Genomic DNA, 27,924 nt, shown 5'->3' with positions numbered 1-27,924 from the left:
TCTGGCTCCACCCCACCTCCCAGGTGGCTGGAAATTGAACCCACTTTTCAGTGACCTGAAATGCCAAGACCGGGACAAAGGCAACTGGGACAAGGCAGGCAAAGGTGTAGTTGGGGACACAGGGCAACAACCAGGCAGGACTGAGCAGTGTAGCCTCCGCATGTACCACAAGGCCAGTCCATTGCAGCAACTTCAGCGCTCTCCGCCCTGAAGGCTATGTCATGCACACTTGGTGTTTTGCTTTCTCTAGTGAGGCCGACAGACCATGAGCCCTACCCAGCTCCCAGGCTGGATCATGTGCAGGAGAGACACAGACAATGGCCTGGCAGCCAGCGGAAGTGCCCCAGAATGCACTTAAGAACTCCAGGTAGAGCACCCACGCAGCAATGGAAGATGGGGCGTGTGTGTGTGTGTGTGTGTGTGTGTGTGTGTGTGTGTGTGTGTGGTGTGTTGGGGGAGGGGGACCATTAGGATTATTGGCCTTATATTGGTCTGGCTTGGTAGAGGGTGGGTCCAGAGGAGTCTTCGGACTCTGTAATCTCCATCGCAAAAAGGAAAGAGTTGGGAGCAGTGCAGCGGCAGGGTAAGACATGGCTCGAATGCCCTCCCTGGGACATGGGGGTAGAGAGGCCTAGAGCGCTGGGGAGGGGAACACCGCTGTACTGTTAGCCTCGCCTCTCAGTTTTTCTTACCGAGTCGCCGAGGACAGTCCTCAAGCAAAGGGATTTAAGGGGCAAGCAGAAGACGGGTCATGCAAAGGCCTGCTGCGCCCCTCCGATGCTCAGGACTCCCTTCGGGACTCTGCCAGGCTGGACCGCCACGCCCTCAAGCCCGCGCCCACGGCCCGTTCCGGGACGCGGTGCCTGCGGTCGCCTGCAGGGGCCGCCGCCTCTTCAGGAATGCGCCGTCTTTGTCTGGGGCCGCGCGTGGCCCGTGCACCGGGTGGCTGAGCGCCTCCTGCCACCTGGACCGCGCGCCAGGCACCCTCGCCTCCCCTCCCGCCGCCCGCCGGCTGGGCCTGCACCGGTACCCACCGGTTCGCGCCCGCGCCGCGCGCCCAGGTGAGCGCCCCGCCCGGCGCCAGGCCCCGCCCCAGCCCCGCCCCACCCGGACCGGCGGGGAGACCGGGCGGATTCCGCGCGTCAAACCACATGATCCCATAAAACATTCATCCTCTCCCGGCCCGCGCTGCGAGCGCCCCGCCAGTCCACGCCGCCGCCCTCGCCCTGCGCGCCCGCAACCCGCGAACCCAGCCCGGCCCGGTAGAGCGGAGCGCCCGTGCCTCGTCCCGCGGCCGGGCCGGGACCTGGCCGGAGCGGCGGCGCCTGGATGCGGACCCGGCCGCGCGCAGACGGGCGCCCGCCCCAAAGCCGCTTCCAGTGCCCGACGTGCCCCGCTCGACCCCGAAGATGAAGAGGGCGTCCTCCGGAGGTGAGTGTCCGCGCGGCTCCAGAGCCGGGCTGCAGCGGGGCAGCGGGGGCGAGGGCACGGCCCGCGCTGCCGGAGTCGGAGACAGATCGCTGGACGCTCCTGAGGGCCACCGCAGTGCCACGCCGCGCGCTGGCCGCTAGCTACTGGGCCCCGAGAGGGCGGAGCCCGCGGCAGCCGCAAAAGTTGCGGCTTTGCGGGAAAGTTGACGGCGACGGCGGGGCCAAGGATGGCGAGTCGGAGGTTCCAGATGTTGGACCAGGGCCGGGTGGAAGCTGCGGGTTGGAAGGGCGGGGTCCCACCTGCGAGCGCGCAGGCGGTGAATGGGTTAATAAGAGGGGTTTACAGAAACGTGGGCACCGGACCAAGATGGGGTATCTCGCCTGCCCGGCGGACTCCGCTCAGAAGCTGTTTCTTTAGGGTCAAACGGAATAGGGATGAATAGAGGTGTAGCCGGCAGCAGAGGGCGTGGGGGACAGGGCAATCCCAGCTCTGTTCTTGGGGCAGGTAGCTAGGAGGACACACACACACACACACACACACACACACACACAGCAATGCCTCCTCCTCTGAGATCGGGAGGGCTCCTGAGTAAGAGGCTCCATTGAGGGGCGTTGGTGCTTAAAGCACCCCCTCCCTGGTAGCCCTGTGGGATCCCTCCTCCCATCAGGGTGCGAAGTCCCATCAGTAGGGGCAAGGGAGGATGGGCTTCGTGTAGGTTGGGCATGCCTTACCTGGAGAATCTGGAGTAGAGTGAACACATTTCCTTCCCCAGGTGCCCACCCTATCTACCCTGCTATGTCCGTGGTGCCGCAGGCTGCACACACGTTTCTTTGCACGTGTCTGTGTGGGCTACATATAGTCTTGCACACCTCCAGTGCACACTCATACTAAATCTGCCCTAGTGTGCACATGCGTAAACACTATGGGTACACATGGGGAGGGGATTCTAAGGGTCCTCATTCCTACCTCCATACCTATGACCACAGATGCATTTAAGCAGTCTGCCTGCTGTGATCATGCTTAGCACATGCTGGGCCCCCTTAGCAGGACCCACTCACATGCAGATATTGCTGAGGTTTGGAGTAGGGAGGCTCTGGGCAGCTGGACCCACAGATGGAAGGGCAAGTCCTGGAGTCTCCTTCACAGTGCGTGGGTCTGTTTGTGCAATAACGTGTATGTAAAATGATATGTATCTGCACATATGTGATTGTGTGCATGACCACATGTATGCCTGTAAGCGCATCTTCATGTTTCAGTTTGCCTCTGGGTGTGGGTGCCCCCTGTGTACCTAGGAGGGCTGTGGCTCTACCCTGCCCAAATCTGGACCTCTGGAATGTGTTTAAGGGTTTTGTTCAGTGGCCCCAGCCCAAGCTGTGAGGTTCTGGGTCTTCCAGCCACTCTCCCACCACCCAGGGCCGGGGCAGTGGTGGCATATGGTGAGCTGGAATCTACCTGGGTAGAAAAGATCCTTTTCCTAGCTCGAGGTCAACACCACAATAGAGGGGTGTGAGCCAAGGCACAGTTGGCTGCCTCTGCAGCTCCGCCAACTGGGGCAATCTGACCCAGCATGGCCTCCGGGAGGCTCTGCCTTTAGCATATTGTTGGTCCAGCCTGGTGACCTTCCTGTGCTCTGCTCCGTAGTGCTCACCTAGCTCAGGTGTGTGGGTAACAACCGGCCACTGCCTTTGTTAAGCCCAGACCTGCCTTCCCATCCCTTGTCCTGCTCCAGCCTAAGGGAGGAAGGTGTCCTTCCATGGCAGGACCTCAACCAGGTGTGGTCTGCACAAAGTCCCTCCTGGCAAAGAGGAACTCGCTGGGCCTGCCAATGTATTTTCTTAAAGAGCTTTCTCCCTGTCTCAGCTACTGGTAATCTGAGGTATTTGGGGGGCATGCATTTCCAAGCTGATGCCCAGTGAGGTCTACCCATATTTCCCAAGGAGGTGGCTTTGTTTGTTTTAATTTTTCATGCCATATATTTTATATTATTTCCCCTTCCCCAGTCCTCCCAGGCCCTCCGCACCAAACCACCTTCATGTTCTCTCTTTTTCAAGCAAAATAAAACAAAACTCAGGAAAACAACGAAAACCAAAAAATGAAAATCAAAATGAACAAAAGAAAGAGAAAAATCAGTGTGATGGGAAAAAAAGAGCTCAAAAAGGTTCCATTTTGCGTTGGTTAGTTACTCCTGGGCGTGGGACCTGTCCTGGTTTGAGACAGGGTCTCATTGTGGCCCTGGTTGGCCTGGACTCTATGTAGAACAGGATGGCATTGATCTCAGAGATCCACCCGATCTCTGGGATTAACAGCATGTGCCACCATGTCCTGCTCCAAGGAGTTTTTATTGTTTTGTCTGAGGCAGGTGTAACCACAGAGCCTAGGCTGGGTCTTGGCCATCAAACCTTGCTTTTCTAGGAGTTTTGGGCCCCCAGCATCTCTGCTTTAAAATTCCCCAAATACATTTTTTCAACTCCTAGTCAGGGGTTTTCCTGGGACTCCTGCCAATTTAAGCCCCTCCTTCCTCCTGGAAGATATGTTGGGATATTGAGGGAGGTTGTGAGCAGACAGCGTGATGGTGGTAAGCCTGGGGCTCTGCCCTGTACCAACAGGCCCTGGTAGCCCTACCGAGCTGACATGTGGTGACAGGGTTAGAGACATGCTAGTAGGGGTCATCTAGCAAGGGGACAGCAAGAGGAGGAGAACCCCGAGATTGGCCCAGGGCCCTGGAAGGCGGTCTTAGCCTGCTCTCCTGGAGGGCTCAGCCTGGCTCGTTGGCTGTGAAGAAGCCCAGGCTTGCTGCTGTTTGTAACAAGTGGTAAGTTGTCTGGGAGGGGCAGGGTTTGTGGGATCATGCCTCCCTCTTGCATATAGCTCTGGCTTCTAGCATCTTTGCCTGCCAGCCTTCTGGTACCATGCCTTCCTTGGGAGAGGAGGGGTTCGGCTGGGAAAGGAGGCAGAGGAAGCCCTTCTGAGGGCTTTGGCTAGAAAGTTTCCCAGGAGCCTCAGGCTGTGCATCCATGAAAGGGGTCAGGAAAAGGAAGACGTTGCTGTGCGTGCGCGCGATGGAAGAAGTCTATGAGAAGGACCTGACCCTGTCCTAAGTTACTAAGGCTCTGGCACTGCCTTGTGCCTGGTCAGTGACATTTATGCTAGTCTCCCCCCATTCTGTGAGCCCCGACTTTCAACCCCAGGCAGAGCTGCCTGACTCTCAGCACCAGCCAGGGCCTGGACCCTCAGATCCATAAGAGCCAGTGTGGCTGTTCTGCCTGTCTCTTTAGAGCCTGGCACCTTCTGCACCCTTCAGTATTCCTGCCCTGTGGCCTGGCTACATGCAGCCAAGGTCACCTGTGCCATCCACGTGGCCAAATCCCAGATGCTGCATTGCTCACCATCCTCCATCACTCGCTCATTTGTGGCCTGCAGATCCTACTCCGATCAGACGATGAAGGGGGCGAATCCTTACCTCACTGATTCCAGGATTAAATGTATTGAAGGCCAGGTGACCACACAGCCATCAGTGGAAGCCAAATAGCGGGTGTAGGGGGACATGTACCTCCATATCCCTGCCTGTCCCCGGAGTGCGTGGGCCTAGCTAGGTCCCATCACACCCGGTGTTTGGTACTGCAGTTTCTTCTTTTGTCACTGTATTTTAAACACTTTGCACATCGAGAACTATTCTTGTGAATCATGCTGAAATGGTGAGTGTGGAATCCCTTCCTGAGAATGCACCAAAATGTACTCATTTAAACCTGCCTTGGCCTTTTGCATTGCCTTCAGCCATGCAACTCGCCTTATACATCCTGACAAGCCCTCGTCAGGGCCAGGAAGTGTGCCCCTTCCTACACCCTTGGGCCAACTTCCAGCCAGGGCCTAATTCTGCCCCACCCCACCCCCAACCATCTGAGTCAGGTGGGTGACATGGTAAGCGAACCAGGATTCCAGCTGTAAGGGTGGCTATCTCTTCAGCTGGCCCTTTGGGGCCGCCTCTCTCTAGCCCTGTTCACACAGCTCCTAGTACCTTGTCTGCTTTTGAGGCAGTTGAGGTGTCGCCGTGCATCCCCACAATCTTCCCCCAGGGCAGCCAGACCCCAGCAAGTGGAGTCAAGAAGTGGGGGTTGTTGGCACACCTTCCCAAGTGTCTTTGGGGGAGGTGCTGAGCAGGCAGAAGTGGGCCTCCCTATGTTGACGCCCCATTCGGCACGCTGGCACATGGAGGTGGCGGAGTGGGATGCACCAGTGTTGCGAGCTGACACAGCCTCGCTGAGAACAACTTGCCCGAGAGTGCTCTTTGGCCCTCCTGGGGATTAAAGTTTCATGGAATGTTGTAGAACTTCAAACAAAGGTGCTAAGGTTGAATCTGGGGTAGGCTGGGTGAAGCCACCTGTGCAGCACCTTTCCCACAGGGCATCTCAGGGCCTTGGTTTCAGATGGGGCAGGCATCTCCAGTGGGCAAACCGTGCAATAAACTCCATGCCATTTTGGGGAAAAGTGATGGGGTTCCTTGCAGGGGATGGAGGGGTCAGGGGGATGCGTAGGCCGTCCCACACCAAGCTCCACCCATGGGGCACCTGGTGGATGGAAGGACAGGTTTCTCCTGGCATTGTAAGGCAATGTGCAAATTTAACCTTTGGATTTATGACTCTATTTCTTTGCAGCAAATGTCACGGGAAATGTCAGGCAAAGGCTGAAGCTGGGTGAGGGGCCCACTGAGGTAGGGGGTGGGGCTGAGCATGTTAGAGCACTCAGGGTCTCAGACCAGAGTTAGGTTCTAGGGTGCTCACTGCCTCCTGGGAGCCCTCTCAGATTGTTCCTGACCTGCCTGCGATACAGTGTCCTCAATTTGTCCCAGCTATTGTGACCTTGCTAAGATGTTGACTTTATTCACCCTCCTGCCAGGGCCCAGCTGGGGCCAGCTTGGGAACCTGCCAGGAGTGTGTCCCATCCCCACCCCCGAGTCCAGGCAGCTATAGGATCAGCGCCTGCGGTGCTGGCTTGCTGTGTGACCTTGGCCCTCGCTGCTCCTTGCTGGTCACTGAGGTGTCATCTGTAATCTGTGGTTGTTTACCAGAGGTGGTGCTTCCAGCCTAGTGCCCCACGGACCGGGAAAACACAGAGTCCTCCTCAGTTAGGGGTGCTGTTCTCTGGGGAAGATGGCGGCTGGCATAGGAGCCATGAGTGGTAACAGTGGAGCTGGCTTGTGGCATCACTCGGCAGCTGGGCCAGGAGCAGGCCCTGCACACCATAGGTGCACAAGAAAGAGGGAAACATGGATGGAAAGCAGGAGAAAGAGGTGGCAGCGTCTGGAAATCCACCGTGTTGGGTCCCCCTCAGCCTGGCAGTAGTTAATACACAGTAACTGTCTCCTTGCCAAGTACCAGCCTATTGAAGTCCTTAGTGCCCAAGACCGCTCAGCCTGCACCCATCTTAGGCAACTGGACTGCCCCTTAGGGCCGCCAGCTTGAGCATCTCCTAAGTGATGCAGAGGTGGACAGGCACCTGGGCACTTGCTCACACCAGCGAGGCCGCTCAGTTTTGCTAATACCCAGCTGCCTCCCAAGTGATACCTCAGTTCCCCAGCTGTGTTCCACTGAGCATCCCAGGTTCCCCGGATTCAGCCAGATGGTGTCACATCCTCCACACCCAACATCCAAGCCCAGAGTTTGTGCCTCTTCCTTCTCAGTGTCCAGCCTGACCCCTGCCCATTCCCTCAAGGCCTCACTGCAAGCCCATTTTAGAGCCACCCCTCCCTGGCCCATAGGCACAGATGTCCTCCCTTCCACCCAGGCTCTCTGTTCGCCATGTAGCCCCTGAGCCTACCTAAAGTCTCCCCTGGCTGCCCCCAGAGTCTTGATGATTTGTTCTCAGGGTGGGCTGGAAGATCTTCCACCCTTGATGGGAAACCCTCTGTCAGCTGGGTTTCGGGTGCCTGCCTCCCCATCTCCACATGCTCCAAGCAGCCCCACCCTGGCATGAGGGTTTAGGGAGCATAAGCAATGGGCAGCCACACCAGCAAATAGCTGTAGAGGGGGTCCAGTAGGCTGCCAGTTATCAGCAAAGAGGCACATTCTTCCTGGCCACTTACTTGCCCCTGTATCTGTTGTGAAACGCCCAAGCTGGTGGCCCTCAGGACTGGCAGTCAAGGGCAGGCTACTTGGCCAAGATGGCTGCAGGTGAGGTCTCCAGAACCCAAAGGCGGATGCTGGCTGCTGAGCCTCCCTGTTGGCATGTGGACAGTGTGAAGGTGGACATGCTGGTGAAAGCCAGCTGGCCACAAGGAGTTTGATTTTGCCATGCCGGCTAGTTCCTGGTCATCCGGATGATGGGACTCCTCCCAGCAGGCTTCGACACTCCTGTGCCTCAGGAACTGGCTGTGGAAACAGGTTGGAGCCCTTGGTGGGAGACCAAGTCCCCAGTTCCTGAACTTCTTCTGACTCTGGATTGGTCCCACATACCCTTGCCCCACCCCTAGACGAAAGTGGGAATAGGTGTGTGGGCCTTGTGAGCTCCTGATTAGAAGCCCGTGTGTAGCACTGAGGGTACAGGGAGAACCCATATCTGCAGCCCTGCCCCCCCCCAGCCTGTATGCCAAGAGAGTCCTTGCCAGTTGGCTTGAGGGGAGCATGGTCACTGGGATGAGAGGGCATGATGGGGTACACTCGCCCCAGACAGGCCCAGCAGCTGGGGAATGCAGAGAAGCTAGGCTCTCCGCTGGGGCTCAGGGTGGGGGCATGTCTTCATACCTTTGAGACACGTGAGGCACAGCTTGGCCCTGGGCAGGAGCCTGGCCCCAGGAACGTGGCTCACCGGAGAGTAGCACCTCCTTTGCTTGGAGGCTTTCTTACCTCCACTTTGGCCGGCTGTGAGAGGGCCTGCTTGCATTCCTACTTGGTCCTTGGAAGAAGGCCAGGCAGTGGACCCCAAAACAGTGACTGCAAACAGAGTTCTATAAAAGACAGGGTAGCTGCTGTCCTGAGCCTGGCCAGCCTCCAGAAAGGTTGTCCTGAGAGGGCTACAGTCCAGCCCAAGGTCACCTGGAATGTGCCACTTGCAGTGCTCATGGCTACTTCCGCCTCCACACTGCCCTGATGAGCAGCTAGCTCCCTTTCATGGATCTCTGTCACGTTCCCCTGAAAATCTCTCACTCTTCACCTGGCCTGGCTGAGATGTGTCCTGCACCCCCTTTCTTAGACACTGCAGAGCGGGCTGGTGCCCCTGCCCCCATGAGGTGGCATGGGAGCCTGGCAGGGCTTTCCTCTCAGATTCCCTTGAGGGCCGTAGACATCAACTCAACATTGTCTGAGGAAGTAGCATGATGGTGTTCCCCACTGAGACTGTCCCTTGCCTACCTGCATGGACATGAGGGCTGTGGTCCTGGGTATACCTCTGGGACGGCCCTAGCCCTGCCCTTTGTAAAGCCCTGGGCTGCCCACGTGGTGAGGTTTGGCTCCACGTGGTGAGGTTTGGCTGTGGACAGGTTCCCATTGCAGGAAGGCCTTGGGTGGCATTGGCCTCTCCTCCTTTCTCTCACCAGTCTTCCTGGCATCCCCAGGTACAGGCCAGCCCTGGTCTGGGCAGTGGAGACCTCAACATCTTTGTAACATCTTTTTTCCCCGAGCTGTCCCGGGTTCCAAGGAGACAAAGGTGTAATGTGGGAGCCAGCAGAGCCGATGGGGACCCTGAGGCCTGCCCTCTGTGTGGGGTCCTCCCCTTCCAGTAGGACTGGAGCTGCAGCCAGGGCAGGGGGCTGACTGTGTTGGAGCAGACGTCTCCCTGCTCTGCAGGAGGCAGAGGGTGCCAGGGCAGGCTGGCCTTTGGGCAGGGAAGGGAGGGGGCAGAGGAGGAACTCAGTGCTCCCGACCCCAGCAGGACATCCTCGTGGCTCTGTGTGCTCTGCGGCCTGACACGTGGTCCCTGCACACTGGGCCGTGTCCAGGCTGTCTTTCATCTCCCTGCCTCGGCCCCAATTTATGTCAGGCAGAGGCTGACACGGGGACAGGTGTGACAAGTATCTGGCTTCCTGGTCGAAATTGGCCAAAGAAAAACTCTTCCCATAAAGATATTCCATCTACATACCTCCTGGATGTCAGGAGCGAGAGCCCATCACGGCCGAGACAGATGGTGGCTCTAATGCAGTCCATTGTCACCCGCTGCCAGAGCCATGGCCTGACGAGGTGGGTGGGTGGCGGTGGGGCATCAGACCTCTTCAGAGCTCTCCTAACCCCGAAGCCTGCTCCACTCCCACCTCCCATAGGGTCTCAGTCCATCCAGCAACTCCAGGGGCAGTGGCATAGACACTTGAGTCCCTGTTGGTCCCAGCATCTCCACCACCAGCTTAGCTCACTCCCACCCCTCTGGCTAAGGCACTCCCTACCCCAAGACAGCTACCAAGATTTAAAGTCTAGGAGATGACTTCCCAGGGATCCCCGGGCCCTCAGGTCATAGACAGTCTTATTCAGCTGGTAACAGTCCTTGGGAGGGCAGGGTTTGCTATCTGTGGTTCTGAGGTGGCAGATAGGGAGGGTGAGACTCAGCTCAGCACCTCATTTCTGGCCAGGTTGTGGGGGTTCATTGTCCTTGCCTTGCCTGGGAACACCTATGGTGGAGACCTTCTCTGGCCTAGCTGATGCCCAGGACCCTAGTGCCCCAGGGACAGAGCTTGTGGGCTCTGACTCCAGAGGGCTCCACAGAAGCCCCTGTAGGTCTGAAGATGAGCATGCACAAGGCCAGGAGTGGTGAATGAGTGGGCGGGATCCAGCCTCCTTGAAGTGCTGGGTAAAGCTCTGGCGAGAAGAGCCTCCCTGAGGCCATGGGCCTGGGAACAAGGTAGGCTTGCCCAAGAGGGAGTCGCTTGAACAAAGCCTGCAGGAGGTAAAGGAAGGGTGGGACTGGGCTTTCTCCTCCACAGGGTGAGAACAGTTCCTCAGGGAGAGGCCAAGTGCCTCTGGCAGTTCGGAGCTGGTGGGCTGCGCATCTCTTGTGCAGCCACAGGGCACAGGTCCTGCAAGAGCCAGGTAGGTTTCCTGACCTCTATTTCTAGATGAAAGAATAAACTCAGAGGTTGGGGATCCCACCTGAGGCACCTTCCCGCCCCTACAATGGAGCTAGGGCTCTCGAACCCTGGTAGACTCAGGGCTGCCCTCCAAGACTGTGGTCCGCAGAGACCCCAGGAAACACGACTGCTGGGCTGTTTCTCTTTCTGCTTGCATCGGTACGAGACCAAACAGAACATGCCAGGAACATTTTGGATTTGCCAGATCACACTCATGGCTGAAAATCTGAAAAGATACTCCAAAGTTTTGAGAAGGAGGCTGTATTAGCTCACACTGCCGTAACTAAATACCGTGAACTGGGCGTCACAAATGGCAGAAATTAATTTTCTCTCAGTTCTAGAGGCTACAACTCCAAGATCAGAGTGTCAACGCTGTCAGATTCTAGTGAGCTGCTTGTTCCTGACTGGCAGATGGTTTTCTTACGCAGCCAATAGCCTCTTTGGGCTCTCTTCTAGGCCACTAGTCCTTCTCAAAGCCTTGCCCTTCAGACCTTATCCTGAGGTGTCAGCCTTAAGCACCTCCCACTAACCTCTTCAAACACCATCACATCACAGGGAGGGAATACTGGTTACAGTCCTAAAGCGCTGACATTTTAAGCAAGGCAGAAAGATTGAGAGTTCCAGGCTGGGGCAGAAGAGGTGTTCAGTAGTTAAGGGCATGGGCTGCCCTTCCAGAGGACCCACATCTGGGTCCCCACCCACATAACATCTTATTACCATCTGTAACTGTGGTCCCAGGAGATCTGACGCCCCCTTCTGGCCTCTAGGGGCACTGTACCCATGTGGTACGCAGACATACATGTAGGCAAAATACCCACAAACACAAACATTTCAAAAAGGAAAATAAAATAGAGTCCCAGGCTATTATAGGCTGTCACCTCATACAGGTCACACCCAGTGCCCGGCTCGGACCTCTCATGGCTGTGACTGTGAAGCCTCAAAAACCACTTACCTTTTTCCTGGTCATAGTGCTAATGATTCCACAAAACATGGCCCCTTTCTGTTCCCTCCCTGAAGCCCGATGCAAGAGCGTCTGAGAACCTAGGCTTCTGGTGCTCTCAAAATAAGCAAGCAAGCAAGCAAGCAAAGTCACATTGGGATTGGGACTTCAGCATATGTTTGGGGGAAGCTGAGCATAGTAGCTCATGCTATAATTCCACTGCTTGGCAGGCTGAGGCAGGGAGTTACCACGAGTTTAAGGCCAGCCTGGGTTACATAAATTCTAAACCAATATGTCCTACAGTGCAATACAATATCTCAAAAATAAATAAATCAATAAAAGTGATGGTGGGGAGGGACAGTGGAAACATCTCTCCATAGCGGAAGTGTAGCGACCCTTGAGGGCCACTGAGAACCTCAGTATTTGGTCGCATGAGCCTCCCCCAGTCAGGAGAGGATCAGTACCCCTCCAGCCCAGGCCATCCTCGGGGAATACTGTCTCTACAACTACACAAAGTCTGCCACTTGCCCGTAGTGGCTGCATCGGGCAAACATACATAGAGATCCTACTACATGCTTGTCACAAGCCGGGGTTCTGCCTCCTTGGTGCCCAGGGTCCAGTGACAAAAACAGGGTGCTCAGAGACTAGCTAGGTCTGTCCAGCCCCTGTGTCAGCCTGTGGGGCAAAGTGGGAACCTTGGCACTGGGTGGATGGTAGGGACCCTGGAGTGTGGTTTACGGGTGTGTCACCCTGGGTCCAGCTCTCCTGCCTCTCAGGTAAGAAACCCAGCTCATGAGGCATCAGTGATGACCGAACTGGACTTAAGGGTGACCTGGTCTCACTGCTGCCTTCCAAAACCTTACTGGTCACATGGGAGAGATGAGTGTAATCAGACCTGGACTAACCCCTGACACCTACTGGCCAAGTCATGATCACTGGTGCCTGCTGCAACCACCCCAAACAGCTGAGGAGTGGGTGGGGCCTCCGTGGAGGGAGGATGTGGTTGGCTTGTGAATGCTGAGTTGTAAATATGCATTCCCAAGGAGATGTGCTGAAGTAGGACCTGGTGATAGGCCTCCATGTCGGCGGAGGATCTCGGATGCTCTTGCCTTGGGCTTCAGGGAGGGAATGGAATAAAGGCATGTTTTGTGGAATCATTAGGAGACGACCAGGAAAAGGGTAAGTTAAGTGGTTTTTGAGGCTTGATAGTGACAGCCATGAGTGGTCTGAGCAATGCTATAGCTGGGCACTGGGCTCTGGGTGTGACCTGTGTGAGGTGACAGACAGGGTTCCCAGATCCCAAGGATTACATGGGAGAGATGGATGCAGCCAGTCTGAGGATGACCACTGACACTGCTGGTCATGCTATGGTCACTAGAGGGGTCCCCAGCAGGGCCTAGGGCCTTTCTCAGCCCAAAGGGAGACTGGGTCCTGGACTAGTACTGGGGTCTTTTCACCTTACTTTTTAGACAGGGTCTCTCAACAAACCTACAACTTGCTAATTTGTCTAGACAGCCTGGCCAGTGAGCTCCAGGGACCTCCAGTCCCTGTCTTCCCAGCACTGGACTTACAGGTTCGTACTACATGTCTGGCTATTCTGTGGGTGCTGGGCATCCTAACTTGGGTCCTCACATTTGTCCAGCAATCACTTTACAAACAGAGCTTTGTGCTTTTTAGAGCTGCAGATAGAGGCTGCAGGAAAGCCACCCCGAGCTGCAGATAGAGGTGCAGGAAAACCACCCCGAGCTGCAGATAGAGGTGCAGGAAAGCCACCCCGAGCTGCAGATAGAGGTGCAGGAAAACCACCCCGAGCTGCAGATAGAGGTGCAGGAAAGCCACCCCGAGGTGCAGATAGAGGTGCAGGAAAACCACCCCGAGCTGCAGATAGAGGTGCAGGAAAACCACCCCGAGCTGCAGATAGAGGTGCAGGAAAGCCACCCCGAGGTGCAGATAGAGGTGCAGGAAAACCACCCCGAGCTGCAGATAGAGGTGCAGGAAAGCCACCCCTAGGTGCAGATAGAGGTGCAGGAAAGCCACCCCGAGCTGCAGATAGAGGTGCAGGAAAGCCACCCCGAGCTGCAGATAGAGGTGCAGGAAAACCACCCCGAGCTGCAGATAGAGGTGCAGGAAAGCCACCCCGAGGTGCAGATAGAGGTGCAGGAAAACCACCCCGAGCTGCAGATAGAGGTGCAGGAAAACCACCCCGAGCTGCAGATAGAGGTGCAGGAAAGCCACCCCGAGGTGCAGATAGAGGTGCAGGAAAACCACCCCGAGCTGCAGATAGAGGTGCAGGAAAGCCACCCCTAGGTGCAGATAGAGGTGCAGGAAAGCCACGCCGAGCTGCAGATAGAGGTGCAGGAAAGCCACCCCGAGCTGCAGATAGAGGTGCAGGAAAACCACCCCGAGCTGCAGATAGAGGCCGCAGGATAGCCACCCCAAGCGAGAGTCTGAGCTGACCTATGTTGCACCCCTGACAGAGGTGCTGCCCAGAAGTGAGGTTAGAGGTACCTGGTCTCCCTGACGTCACACCCCCAGGGCCACTACCCTCCCCCCAATGCCTGGCACAGCACCCTAAATTCAGCGGCATCAGGATGTAGCCAAAATACAGTGACCTCCTTTTCTGTGGGAGGCAAGAGTGCCTGGCTTCCACCCGCGCAGGTGAGAAGCCGCCAACAATTTCCATCCCAAATTGATTTCAAATAAGCAAGCGTTATCACACACACAATCATATAGGAATAATTTATCACTCGTTAATAAAAGAGCAATTACTTATTCACATTGCCCCTGTCTGTGTGCTGTGGGCTTCGTTGCAGGTTTAGGATCTGAAAACTAGAGAAGCTCAGGTTTGGGATGAGGCCTAGCGGCTACAGTCCTGCTTCCAACACAAGGTGGCCCTTGCGGACTTTCGGCTGCCTCCCCACTCCCCACGACAGCCTGAGATGGGGACCGCAGACTGCACAGGGAGGTAGCACCGTGACAGTGAGAAGAAGCTGGCACGTGTGAAGTGTCCGGGTGGAACCGGAGTACAGTGGCTGTGGGGGACATCTGGGTCGTGGGGTGGGGAGTGGCTACAGAGCTGGACCTGTGAGGACCCCTTCAAGCCCCCATAATAAAGAGTGTAGAGTCAGAGACCCAGGCACATTCTCGGCCACCCTCGGCTAAGCAGGAGCCTGCACCAGTGAACAGCGTGGCCCCTCAGGAAGCCAGTGCTCTGTGCCCCTCCAGCTCTACTTTCTAACCCGTGTTTGACTCTACTCAGGAAGAGGCACTGTCTCTCCTCTCTTATGTGTCTTCCTTTGTTTCTCGGGTTGCTCCATCTTCTAGGAGAGCAAGGTCTTCATCAGGTCAAGGTTGAAAGTCTTTGATTTTCCTCCGGATTCTCATCCTAGGTCCTTGTCCTGCCGCCCCATGACTTTCTTCTTTTCATGGGGTGCACATTAGCTTCTGTGAGAGTGTGTTTTTGTTTTGGCTGATGCCCCTGTAAGGAAGGCCACCCAAGCCCTCCTATGTGTGCAGATGTGTTCAAGCTGGACTGACTGGGACCAGAGTTCCCTGTTTTCAAAGTGTTTCTTCTGAGTCTCGCAGCATTGCGGTTACCTGGGAGCACCGTGCTCTGGGGAGCTCTAGTGCTACCTTGCATTGCTTATGTCCAGCTTTTTCCTCCTGGAACGGAGCTGTCTTTGGCCCCTGGGAGCCCGAGGTTTGCTGTGAATACCCAGCGAAGGTCCAGGTCCTTGGCTCTAGGAAATTTTCTGGTGTTATTCCTTGGGTAAATTTTTTATCCTCCATTTTCTGTTTTCTCTTCACAGAATTGCCATAAAACACATCCGACCTATATTTGCCCATTGACTCTCATTCAGTTTTTCTTTTTGTTTTTCTTTCTGGAAGATTTCCTTGACCTTGTTTTCCAACCCTTCTATTGATTCTTTTAATTTTAGCAATTCTATTTTTAATTTCTAGACACTCTTTCTTGTTCTCTGGTGACTCCTTGGTCACAGCACCCTGCTCTTGTTTGAAATCTCTTCTATCCTTGGGTGCACTGATTAGAATTTCCCCATATTTTTCTATTCGTGACTCTCCATCTGCTGCTTCTTGAATTAACCTTCTTTGTTGTCTGCACTGGCGCCATCTTCACCCGTGTGGTGGCTGCTGGTCACCTTTTCGAGAGAAGCAGGTCCAGGGTTCTGCTGAGATGGCACATGCCAACTGGCAGGTTCCGAATCAAGCAGGAGCTACCCTGGGTCTCCCCATATGGCAAGCGTAGAACCCTTTCTCTGGATGTTTCTCTACGCCCTGCTCTCCATAGGATGTGCTCCTCACTCACTAGCATTCTGGAGGGGAGTGAACACGTGTCTGTATATGGCTCTGAGTCCGCTATGTGGGCAGAGCAGGGAGGACGATGGTCCCCGGAGATGAAGCAGCAGCAGCTGATGCTACCTGAGCGCAGGTCTCTTGGAAGGTGTGGGCAGGCTATAGAGGACACACGCCTGCTAAGATGGTTGTAGAGAGGGCAGAACGCAACTCCGGGTGTGTGTTAGATATAGCTGTGCTGCTGGGCTGTCCTTCGGTACAGACCCAGCATTCTCTGCACACAGCAGGGACAACAGTTCAGCCAAGCCGAAGTGGTTCTGTGGCTCCAAGACTCTGTGCTGAACTATGCCTCACCTTTTCCAGTTCCTCACCTGACTCACAGTGACCCAGGCTGGACATGCAGGCTGGCTACGCCCTTGGGTGTCAGACCCTAGGCTAGCCTCTGGGGAGGCGGGACACTAGCCTCAGTCTAGACCTGTCTAGGGACACCTCAGTGGGGATTCCAGGCTAGAGGTGGCATTGGGTTCTCAAGAGGTAGTGCTGGCCCAGCATGATCTTCACATTGCTGGTGTGGTGACAGGCTCAGGGGACCTGGTCTCTTTTCCAGCTAGTCTGAAGGTGGGTGGAGCCTACATCTGAGCCTCAACCCTCATCCAGCTCAAGGAAAAAGGCTTGGGCCAAGAGTGATGTGCTGCAGGGGATCAAGGAAGCCACAGTCGCTATCCATTTCTACCCTGTGATCCCTGGGGGTTTGGGTAAGGTTGCAGGGATCCTGAGGCCCAAATTATGTGCCTTGTCCCCTGGCTTCACTTGTACCCTATTGGGTTTTGTTATGCCTCAGGGCCTTTATGTATGGAGTAGAAGTAATGACCACCTACTCACTGTACAGTGGGTGCCTTGGTCACTGTTCTCTCACTATGAAGAGACACTATGAACAAAACAACTTGTATAAAAAATTAATTGGGGGCTTGATTACAGTTTCATTACATTATCATCATGGCAGGGAACATGGCATCAGGCAGGAAGGTACTCGAGAAGTATCTGAGACCTACATTCTGATTCCCAGGGAGGGAGGGAGGGAGGGAGGGAGGGAGGGAGGAGAGAGAGAGAGAGAGAGAGAGAGAGAGAGAGAGAGAGAGAGAGAGTGAGAGTGAGAGACTGAGTCTGGGTTGGGCTTTTGAAACCTCAAAGTCAACCCCCAGTAACACACTTCCTCCAACAAGGTCACACTTCCTTATCCTTCTAATCTTTTCAAATAGTGCCTCTCTCTGGTTACCAAGCATTCAAATATATGAGCCTATGGGGATTATTCTTCAAACCACCACACGGGGGTCGTACCATAGAGCGGTCAGGAAACCCTCAGGAGAGAGCTGTTCAAGAATGTTCCCTTCTTCCCTTCATTCTTCCTCTGTCCTGAGCCTCCAGTCAGGTTGGAGTTATAGTGGCAGAGACAGTGCCTTTCTAGGAAACAGTTGTTCAACAAAGACGCTCCTGAGTGATTACAAACCTCTGATGCTGGAATGGAACCTCCTTGGGACAAAGCCACTGTTTACTGGCCTGTAATTCTCTGCCTTTGTGTGAAGCTGGCTGCTCTCCATGTGTACTCCAAGCTTGTCTCAGGCTGTTTTCTACACAAGTTCTTTGTTTGTAACTGGTATAGTGCTTATAGTGATAATGGTGATGCTGATAGTGGTGCTGGTGGTAGTGGTGGTAGTGATGGTGGTGTTGATAGTGGTGCTGATGGTAGTGATGGTGGTGATGGTGGTGCTGATAGTGGTGCTGATGGTAGTGATGGCAGTAATGGTGGTACTGATGGTGATGGTGGTGGTGATAGTGGTACTGATGGTAGTGGTGGTAGTGATGGTGGTGTTGATGGTGGTGATGGTGGTGCTGATAGTGGTGCTGATGGTAGTGATGGCAGTAATGGTGGTACTGATGGTGATGGTGGTGGTGATAGTGGTACTGATGGTAGTGGTGGTAGTGATGGTGGTGTTGATGGTGGTGATGGTGGTGCTGATAGTGGTGGTGATCGTGGTACTGATGGTGGTGATAGTGGTGCTGATGGTAGTGGTGGTAGTGATGGTGGTGTTGATGGTGGTGATGGTGGTAATTTCCAGTCTAGATCCTAAATGTCCCCCAGAGGTTCTTGTACTGACCACCTAGCCCTAATCCATGGTGGGAAGTGGTAAAATAGTTAGAAGGTTGGCCCTAGAGGAAGAAGTTAAGTTATTGAATGTGTGCCCTTGAAGGCATATAAGACCCCATCCCCTTCTTGTTCTTTCTGTTTCCTGGATGCTATGAAATGTTCAACTTCTTCTGCGATGCACTTCTGCCATGTTCTTCCTCGCCATGGGCCCAGCTTCTAAAACTGTGAACCAAAATAGGCCTTAGCCCCCTAAAAAGTTGACTCAGGCTTTGTGGCAGTGACAGAGAGCTGACTAACACCACGATGATGATAATGATGTGTGGTATTGACAGCGATGATCGTGGCACGGTGATGATGGCGATTACGATGGCAGTGATGCTGCTCTTGACAATAGTGGTGGTGGTGGTGACGACCATAGAGGTGGTGGTGGTGGTGACGATCATAGAGGTGATGGTGGTGGTGACGATCATAGAGGTGATGGTGGTGGTGACGATCATAGAGGTGGTGGTGGTGGTGACGATCATAGAGGTGGTGGTGGTGGTGACGATCATAGAGGTGGTGGTGGTGGTGACGATCATAGAGGTGATGGTGGTGGTGGCGATCATAGAGGTGATGGTGGTGGTGACCGTGATGATGATGGAGAAGCTAACGTTGGTGATGACAGAAGACACCTGCCCACTTTCAGTTTGTGACCCATGGGTCTGCATAAGTAGCTGGTTCTTAGGTCTTCAGAAGTGGTCCACACCTTCCTGCTTATCAAAAAGTACTGCTTTCACCTTTCCTGGGCTAAGTATTCTCACCCATAATAAAACCTTTGTTCTTAACTGTGAATGTCTGTTAGCCAAGGCTAGACTAATAATATCTTAGGCAGTATATCAGTGCTAACGTGCTCACGTCTTGAAAGCACAAGCTCCCAGGTCCTGTCCAGTCCAAGGACTGATGTTAGTGGGTTGGGGAAGCCTCAGTTGGACATGGCCAGAACTTTTGAGGTAGGTTGCAGCAAAGAGGTTATCAGAGCCCTGTAAAGTCCTGGAGGTGGCTATATTGGCATAGCAGGACCAACCCCCCAGCAGACCCCCGCCTAAACTAAGCCACTGCCAATCCCAAACTCACCTCTCCTAGATTTGTTCCCCATTCCCTTCCCTTGCAAATGGGGACTGACCGTTGCTGCTTCCTCTTGATACCTGAGACAGCTGCCCATCTTTCTTATGAACAGTTTTGGCCCTTTGTCTTGTTTTTTTTTTTAAGTTTTTGAAAATTGAAGTGTATGAGTGTTTTGCCTGCATGTGTGTGTGTGAACCATCTGCATGCCTCATGCCCTCAGAGGTCAGAAGAGGGCATGAGGTCCCTGGGAACTAGACTTAAAAATGATTGTGGTCTGCTCTGTGAGTGCTGGGAACCAAAGTGTCTCCTCTAAAGAGCAGCAAGTGCTGGGAACTGCTGAGCCAACTCTCCAGCCCCTGTTTGTTTGTTTCTTTTAAGGCAGGGTGGCCTTCCAGTGGTGGTAACCGGCACGCCTTTAATCCCAGCAGAGGCAGGTGGGTCTCTGTGAGTTCGAGGCCAGCCTGGTCTACAGAGTAAGTTCTAGGAAAGGCTCCAAGCTACACAGGAAAACCCTGTCTCTGAAAAAAAAAAAAAGAAGAAAGAAAAGATAGGATAGCCTTGAACTCACTACGTAGCTGAAGCTGGCCTTGAACTCCTGATTTTCCTGATTCCAACTCCCAATTGCAAGATTAAGTTGTTCCCTACTACTTCCCTCTTGTTTGGGGATTCTTGCTTTGTAGCCCAGATTGACCTTGAACTCCTGATCCCTCCCCACCCCCACCCCCCACCCCCCCACCCCCGCCGCCTCTGCTTTCCTATTTGATTTCCAAGTTGTATTCTATTATACATGCTTAATTTCTCGCCTGCTGACAGTGTCCTCAGCAAGATACTTGATTTCCATGTCCTGAGCAGGATTTCAGTATTCACTGCTTCCCTTTCACACTCTGCCTCTGGTCCCCTCAAACGCTGATCTTGCCCAGTGTTCCTCTATGCTATCCTGCACTAAGGTGAGAGAACACTACGCTCAGCGCACCCAGGCGCGTGCGCTTGGCAGGACCAGTGAATGGTCCTCTGACCCTTTTAGTTAGGTTCCTTTTAGTCAGGAGGTTGAGTGGCCTTGGCTGGGCCCCCATGACGATAGCAACTCTGCACACAGCAGGCATTCAGTCACAGAGCACGTCCTGTAAGAGGGCCCAGCACTGTGGACCACCCATGCACTGTGCTGGCGTCACTGGACAGAAAGCAGCCACAGAGCGTGGATGAACACATAGATGTGGCTGCGTGCCAACAACCAGCTAATGTAGCAGCCAGCTCTTGGGCCGGGTTGCCTGGGGCCCCTCAGCCTTTCTTCTAACTCCATGGACTCAGTGCTCTGGCTGTGGAGGGTAATTCCAGTGGGAACATCTAGCTGAAGATGCTCCCTCTTGGATCCCTTGTTCCCGCTGGCACTCCCTGCCTCTCTTGCTGCTGCCACCGACTCTGTGACAGAGATCTCTGGGGCAGCCCAGCTTAGGAGGGTGTGCTCTATTCACTGACCTTCTCCAGTGGATCCTGTCTACCTGCTTCCCTCCTGATGAGTGGCCGAGAGGCACAATAGGTGGGTCCCAGAGGGTGCAGGCTGATGGTGATCTCAAGACTTGCACATGATATATATATAAGTTCAGCCTGGGCAGGGGCCACCTCCCTGCTTGGTTGATTATGTTTTACAAGTGCAAGAACATGCGGGAGGTGTCACCTACCTCCTCCATGGCAGGGTAGCAGACCCCTGTCTAGGTGCTGAGGTCTACACAGCCCCCTCATACCAACCCGGTTTTGCCCCACACCCAAGGGATCCTGGCTTCTATAAGCCATCCATCCTGCTTTGCATGCCACGTGTGCTCACAACACATTTCTGTGTCTGCCCTGCCCACCCCTACCGCTTGTCCCCTAGCATATGTTCTTATCTCCCAGTTGAGGCCAAGTATAAATAACCACCGCATGCAACCCTAGTCTCATGTTTACCACATGTGCTGACATTCCGGGCCTCACAGGTCAGCAGCGGATTCGGAGATAGGGTGGGAGACCCAGGGCTCAGTTTGGGATGCTTGTCCCAGAAATAGACATGAGGCACAGAAGGCAGAAGGCAGAACTATAGACTCACCAGGCTGAGCACTCCATCCAGGGCAGCACCAGCATGGGCGGGAGGGGGTGGTGGCATTTGTGTGACAGTTCTGGGGCTTAGACTATGGCCTAAGGAGGTCTCCTTCATAGGATACCTATGATGGGGATATGTAGTCATTGGTTGGTTCCTCATTAGTGTCTCTGGGGACTGAGGCCTAGACCGAAAGATGGATTAAAAAAGCAGCAGGACCACAAAGGCCCGGGGGTGGGAGGCAGGTAATTAGGCTCCCACCTGATGGGAGCCACTAGCCTCTTGTCAGGGAAGGGAAACTGAGTCCCCAGGTGGGATAGGCTTCAGCCAGACAAACTCTTGAGGTGCTGGGCACCATAGACCTACAGAGCAGACTTCACAGGGCGGGGTCCGGGAGGTAAGTATACAAGTAGAATATATTGCTAGACCTGGGGAGACTCTGAAGCCCTTTAGGTAATGGGACTGTGACCAAAACTGAATTCCTAGGAGAGACTGACAGCACACACCTGTAATCCCAGCTACTTGGGAGACTGAGATAAAAGTATCACAAGTTAAAAGATGGCATGGGCCTTCATGTCCCTGTGTCTCAATAAAAATGAAAGAACAGGGCATGGTGGTGTGCGCCTTTAACTGCAGCACTTGGAAGGCAGAGGCAGGCGGATGTCGCTGAGTTCTCTGAGGACAAGAGGATGACCTGACTCAACCGAAAGCCGTTTCTAACAGCTCTGCTCTAGTTGCAATGTGATGCCAAGCAGCCAGGACACTCGCAAGGCCTCAGTTTCCCCACGGCTTATGGCTGGGCCTGAGGCATATCAGCTTCGGTCTTGTCTCTGCCGACCGTGGTAAGTGACCTTACCCATATCGACCTGGCCTGCCTGTTTGCTCTGTATTCAAAATCAATAAGGAACAAGGCCTCAAGGGACCAGGGCAGGGCCGCAGATGCTGGTGGCCACACCTCAGGGACTCAGGGTGGTCTGTCCTCTGTGGAAGTCTCTGCCGTCTTCCTGCCCCTACTCCTTCCTGGAGGATCCAGGAGGGACAGTGTGAATGTAAGCTGTCACTGCACGTGTCTGTGGGCCCAAGGATGGGCAGAAGGTGGGCAGTGTGTGTGTGAGAAGTGAGTGAAGATGAGGGTACGGATGGGATAGGGGTCAGTAGTGGTAGGTTGGCAGGAGTCGGGAGGGGGCCCAGGGAAAAGTGCCTTGACTTTCTGCAGTGTGGGGATGACATCGGTCCCGCCATCCTCTCCCAGAGCTATTTCTGGTCTTGTATGCTGAACTGTTCTGCCTTGTAACTGTGGTCTCTTCTGGGCTGCCTCAGCAGGCCAGCCCCTCTACAGCCTTCTGACCCCAGCTCAGTATACCCATGGAGATGTCTTCCCAGCCACAGATAGCATGGGAGATTCCTGTGCCCCAGGGTCTATCCAGCCCCCACTGGCTGCCCCCTCATGAGCTGGCTATACTTTCCTTGACAACCCTCAGGAAGCACGTACCCCCATGCTTACCTCCCCTTACTTTTAAATTGCTGCAGTGTAGGAGCGGGGCTTTGCTACTCGCTGCCTCAGTTTCCTCATCTGGAAATAGATGCTGGTGATGGAAAGAGAATGTGATTCTCCGTGGCACTGACTGGTACCGGCGGGGAGGCTTTCTCCAAAGTCTGTGGGGGGTAGTCTTTGAGAGAGATACAGGGACCCAAGGGCACCCGGCTTGTAGAAGGACAAAAGTCGGTGCCCTGGGTGTGCGAGGCTGTCAGCCTGCACTGTGCTCGGCCTCATCAGGTGAGGACAAGAGGACGTGCCCACGGGATGTCAGGCTAGGCTAGGGTGGTGGAGAGAATGCAAGAACGCAGCGGGCTGGGAAGATGCTAAAGAAGGCAATCTCAGCTCAGCAGCTCACTGGGCTGCTGAGGTGAGCTGCTGACCTCAGCAGTGCCTGCCTGCTGGCTCAAGTGGCTGCTGGGCAAGGCCCCAGAAGCCTCCACCCACCTGGCTTCTCCTTTTCCTTTTTTCCCTCTTCACACCCTCTGGTTCCCTGGCTTCTTTCCTCTGCCCCTGCCTCTTTCTGCCTCCTCTTTCTCCCCGCCCCTCTTTCCTTCCATCTCTCCCATCTCTCTCCCCTACTCCCTCTTCATTGAATGTGATTCTGCGCACTTGACTCCAAAGAGCTCCTGGCACAGACGCCAAGTGCCCGGCGTAGCCCAGTGGTTGTGTCCTGCCTGATCAGGCTGCCCCAAGTGGAGGAGGACCCCAGGGTCTGTACTCAGTTATTGCCCTCCCTGAGGAATCTCCGAGCCATGTGCCCTTTCCCTCATATCCCTGTGGCCCCCCAGATGACCTTAGCTAAGCCAGAAGCCACTAACTAGCTGTGACCCAGTTCCAACAGCCAGTGTGTTCCCCTTGGAAAAGCCCTGGAGGAGATCCACACACAAGTCCGATGAAAATTGACTTCAGTGTAGCTGGAGACACACCGCTTCGTGCATAGCTTGTAAGGCTGACTCAGTGGCTGCAGAGTCCTAAGGGGTCTTGATGTGGATTCCATGTGAGATGGATCCCCAGGACCCCCTCCCCAAGACCACTTTCTGCTCATGTGTGCATGCTGGGCGCCTTCTGAGGATGGGAACATGGAAGAGCCTGGCTGGGTGGCAGGTGGAGGCTACAGGGAGGCAAGAGGGCCAGGCTGCTCCCCAGAAGGAAGGCTGTCTCAGATGAAAGTCTGCGGGCATGTTTGCAGTGGAACAAAGTGAGCACGGAGGGGTCCAGACCTGAAGTTCAGAGATCTTGTGGCTCAAAAGCACTGCGGAAGCCACAAGAATGAGCCAATGCAGGCCGTGTAAGGTGGCAGACGGAGAGACACTAAATATGGCAGCCCTGGGGTGGGGTCAGGGAACATCCTCGCCGCCTGGTCAGGTGTCCGGTGTTTCCCCAAACCCCTGCTGTGAACACAAGCCATGCTGCAAAGTTGGGTTTGATTATCTCATAAAAAGATGCCCCCTCATGCTTGCTCAGCGCAGGGGTTGCCATGGAGACCGCGGGCAGGCCCCAAGGGGGGCCAGGCTGGAGCCAATTACTGTGGCTACGGCAGAAGAGCCTACCCCAGCCCCTGTGCTGACAGGGTGGGTGAGAAGGGCCGTCTCTCAGAAGTTGATTTCCAACAGGAGCACAGCTGTGTTTTCTACCTTCTGCCTGACAAGACTAAGCACATAGCCGCACCTCCCATTCCCGACCTCAGCCCTGGACCCCCAGGGACCCCAGCTGAACTGTCAATGGGCCACCTCAGTACTGGGAGCTACAGTCTACCGCTGGTGTGGTGGATGGCACAGAGATTGGTGGTGCCTTCAGTGTATGTGAGGTCCAGTTGGCAGCATGGCACTGTGGGTAATAGGTGGTCTGTGGTATGCCAGTGCTGATAACGTGCCCCCCAGTCATCCATGACAGTAAAATCTCCAGCCTGGCCCTGGGTGTGTGAAGGCCCCCCACTTATCCAGCTTTTGTGACAGCAGTTAAGGCATCAGGGCTGCTAATGCAGCTGCACCCCACTGTCCCGGGGAGGGCATGTAAGAAGAGAATGTGAGAAGCTGCTTAGACAAAACCTCAGACCCAAGTACAGCCCACATATGTCCAGCCTGGGGCGGGGCAGAGACAGGCATCCATGGATTGGGGGCTCCTGGGCCTGGCTTGCCACCATAGCTGTCAACAAATGACTCCAGGTCCAGCAAACCAGCTCACTGAATGAAATCGCCCCAGAGGGCCCCAGAGCCGGGAAGCTTGCCCGGCTGTTAGGCATGCCTGGCCTGAGGGGGTCTAGAGTTGAGCAACAGACTGCACCATGCAGAAGAGGACCCAGTGGTAGGGCCCAGTGTGAAGTAGATGTCCCCAGAGGTCAAGGCTGGGTAGGGAAGGCTGGATCCTGGTCTTTTCCCAACTCCGAGCAGTTTGCCAGCCTCGGCCTCCTGGCTGCAGAATCCTGCTCTTAGCTAGCTGCCAAGAAAGGTGTTAGCTGTCAACACAGGTGTTAGCTGTCAATGACGGTGTTAGCTGATAAGCCATAACCCTCCCAGGGGGATTCACATTTTAATAGACTCACTCCTGAAAGAGCCTTCGGCATTCAAGAGGGATGGGGCTCCGGTGACAATCCAAGGAGCCTTTTCCTAGGAATATGGCACCCCAGCCCTAGCAGCCGCTGCCGAGTATATAGGTCCTTGGTCACACCCAGGTATATCTGGCCCAGGGACCTAGGATGGGGCCTGATGCCTTGGGGCCACTGAGAGAAGTAGGGTGGCAACCAACAGGGATGGGCAGGCAGGCTGGGAAGGGATGGAGCGGAGAATGAGGCCGGTGGAGGAGGCTGCAGAAGGTGTTCAGAGCCAAGTCAGGAAGTGCTTAAAAGGGAGGTGGTGTGGAGGAGGGAGCAGCCTGCCCTGGGGGCCTGGAAGAGGCCCTCTCTCCCCACCTGCCCCACACCCAGGCTCCTCTTCCTCAGACAGCAGGGATGCTAGTGAGGAGACCTATCCCAGGCCTCAGGAGACCCCTACAGACAGAGCCCTTCAGGGGCTCAAGCATAGCTCCCATTTTGGCACGAGGAGGTTCCTTGTAATTCCAGCTGCCAGAGGTTATCAAAAGCTATAGAGGCCTGGGCAGGCCTGGATTGTGAGCCTCAGCCCCTCCTCTGCTCCTGGGCCAAGGGACCTGGTAGGCCTAGGGATGAGTCTCAGACTGCTCCTACGGGGTTTCTCAGATTCCCCTTCTTCTTTAGCCTGTAGCCTGGTGGGACTGATTTGAGCAGACCAAGGATTTAGCTAAGACCGATGAAGACAAACAGCAGCCGGGTCCCAGGGGCTGTATGCTCTGGAGTGCAGAGATGGTATGTGCAGCCACCCCAGAAGGCCTTCAGGCATGTGACTTAATGACCAGCTGAGCTACCACTATGGGGGTGAGCTACAGTGCACCAGTCATCCCTGCAGATGTGTGAGTTAGGGGTGCAGACATGGCTACCAGTGTGGAATATGTACCTCCAAGGACAACTTACAGCCCAATATTGTCTGTATGCCATGGAAGGCTGAGAGGTTCTATAGCCCCATTCCCAGGGTTGGCAGCCTTTGGGCCCTGCCCAGTTCCCTGAGGTCTACCCAAGAAGAACTGATTTCAGCGTCAACCTCCACTTTTTAGGGCCCCTCTCTGATCACCTTTTCCTCTGTCTACAGGAAGCCGGCTGCTGGCATGGGTGTTATGGCTACAGGCCTGGCGGGTAGCAGCACCATGTCCTGGCGCTTGTGTGTGCTACAATGAGCCCAAGGTGACAACAAGTTGCCCCCAACAGGGCCTGCAGGCTGTGCCCACAGGCATCCCAGCCTCCAGCCAGAGAATCTTCCTGCACGGCAACCGCATCTCTCACGTGCCAGCTGCCAGCTTCCACTCATGCCGAAATCTCACTATCCTGTGGCTGCACTCTAACACACTGGCCCGCATTGATGCCACTGCCTTCGCTGGCCTGACCCTCCTGGAGCAGCTAGACCTCAGTGACAATGCACAGCTCCGCGTTGTGGACCCTACCACCTTCCACGGCCTGGGCCACCTGCACACGCTGCACCTAGACCGATGTGGCCTGCAGGAGCTGGGTTCCGGCCTGTTCCGTGGACTGACGGCTCTGCAGTATCTCTACCTACAAGACAACAGTCTCCAGGCGCTGCCCGACAATGCCTTTCGTGACCTGGGCAACCTCACACACCTCTTTCTGCACGGCAACCGTATCCCCAGCGTGCCTGAGCACGCTTTCCGTGGCCTGCACAGTCTTGACCGCCTCCTCTTACACCAGAATCATGTGACTCGTGTGCATCCACACGCCTTCCAGGACCTTGGCCGCCTCATGACCCTCTACCTGTTTGCCAATAACCTCTCCATGTTACCCGCAGAGGTCCTAGTGCCCCTGAGGTCTCTACAGTACCTGCGACTCAATGACAACCCCTGGGTGTGTGACTGCCGAGCCCGTCCGCTCTGGGCCTGGCTGCAGAAGTTCCGAGGGTCCTCATCAGAGGTGCCCTGCAGCCTGCCTGCTCGCCTGGCCGGTCGTGATCTTAAGCGCCTGGCTGCCAATGACCTAGAGGGCTGTGTTGTGGCTTCAGGGCCCTTCCGTCCCTTCCAGACCACCCAACTCACTGACGAGGAGCTGCTGGGCCTCCCCAAGTGCTGCCAGCCAGATGGTGCAGACAAAGCCTCAGTGCTGGAACCCGGGCGGCCAGCTTCTGCTGGTAATGCCCTCAAGGGACGGGTACCTCCTGGTGACACTCCACCAGGCAATGGTTCTGGCCCACGGCACATCAATGACTCTCCATTTGGGACTTTGCCCAGCTCCGCAGAGCCCCCACTGACGGCTCTGCGGCCTGGGGGTTCTGAGCCACCCGGACTGCCCACCACCGGTCCTCGCAGGAGGCCAGGTTGTTCCCGAAAGAATCGCACCCGCAGCCACTGCCGTCTGGGCCAGGCCGGAAGTGGAAGCAGCGGAGCTGGGGAAGCAGAGGGTTCAGGTGCCCTGCCTGCTCTGGCCTGCAGCCTTGCTCCTCTGGGCCTTGCATTGGTACTTTGGACAGTGCTCGGACCCTGCTGACCAGCCACCGGCCATCAGGTGTGTGTACATATGGGGTCTCCCTCCATGCCGCCAGCCAGAGCCAGGGACAGGTTCCGTGGGGCAGGCCAGGCCCTCCCTGACAGATGCCTCCCCACCAACCCACCCCCATCTCCACCCCATCATGTTTACAGGGTTCCGGGGGTGGCGTTTGTTCCAGAACGCCGCCTCCCACCCGGATCGCGGTATATAGAGATATGAATTTTATTTTACTTGTGTAAAATATTGGATGACGTGGAATAAAGAGCTTTTTCTTAA

General features: G+C 55.2%; 1 protein-coding gene across 3 annotated transcripts; it reads left to right on the top strand.

Annotated features, from left to right (window-relative positions):
* Positions 1-317: 317 nt before the first annotated feature.
* On the top strand, positions 318-27,924 carry Rtn4r (reticulon 4 receptor). 3 transcript variants are annotated; one of them, XM_075969809.1, is made up of 2 exons: positions 318-367; positions 26,249-27,924. In XM_075969809.1, exons 1-2 carry the CDS (start codon positions 349-351, stop codon positions 27,646-27,648), a joined length of 1,419 nt encoding a protein of 472 aa, XP_075825924.1. In that variant the 5' UTR covers positions 318-348; the 3' UTR covers positions 27,649-27,924. The 3 variants fall into 3 exon arrangements, with proteins under 3 accessions (XP_075825924.1, XP_075825914.1, XP_075825905.1); XM_075969799.1 differs by lacking the exon at positions 318-367 and adding an exon at positions 1,259-1,431; XM_075969790.1 differs by lacking the exon at positions 318-367 and adding an exon at positions 12,476-12,596.

This window comes from Microtus pennsylvanicus, chromosome 1 (assembly GCF_037038515.1).
Source record: "Microtus pennsylvanicus isolate mMicPen1 chromosome 1, mMicPen1.hap1, whole genome shotgun sequence".
In the NCBI taxonomy this organism is placed as follows: Eukaryota; Metazoa; Chordata; class Mammalia; order Rodentia; family Cricetidae; genus Microtus; species Microtus pennsylvanicus.
This window is presented reverse-complemented; position numbering and strand designations above follow the sequence as displayed.

Bases quoted from the DNA above. Each gene is read 5' to 3' on its own strand.
- Rtn4r (XM_075969790.1), top strand. From the start codon at position 12,497: ATGTCGGCGGAGGATCTCGGATGCTCTTGCCTTGGGCTTCAGGGAGGG. The intron at 12,597-26,248 runs GTAAGTTAAGTG...CTCTGTCTACAG, and splicing joins AGGAGACGACCAGGAAAAGG to GAAGCCGGCTGCTGGCATGG.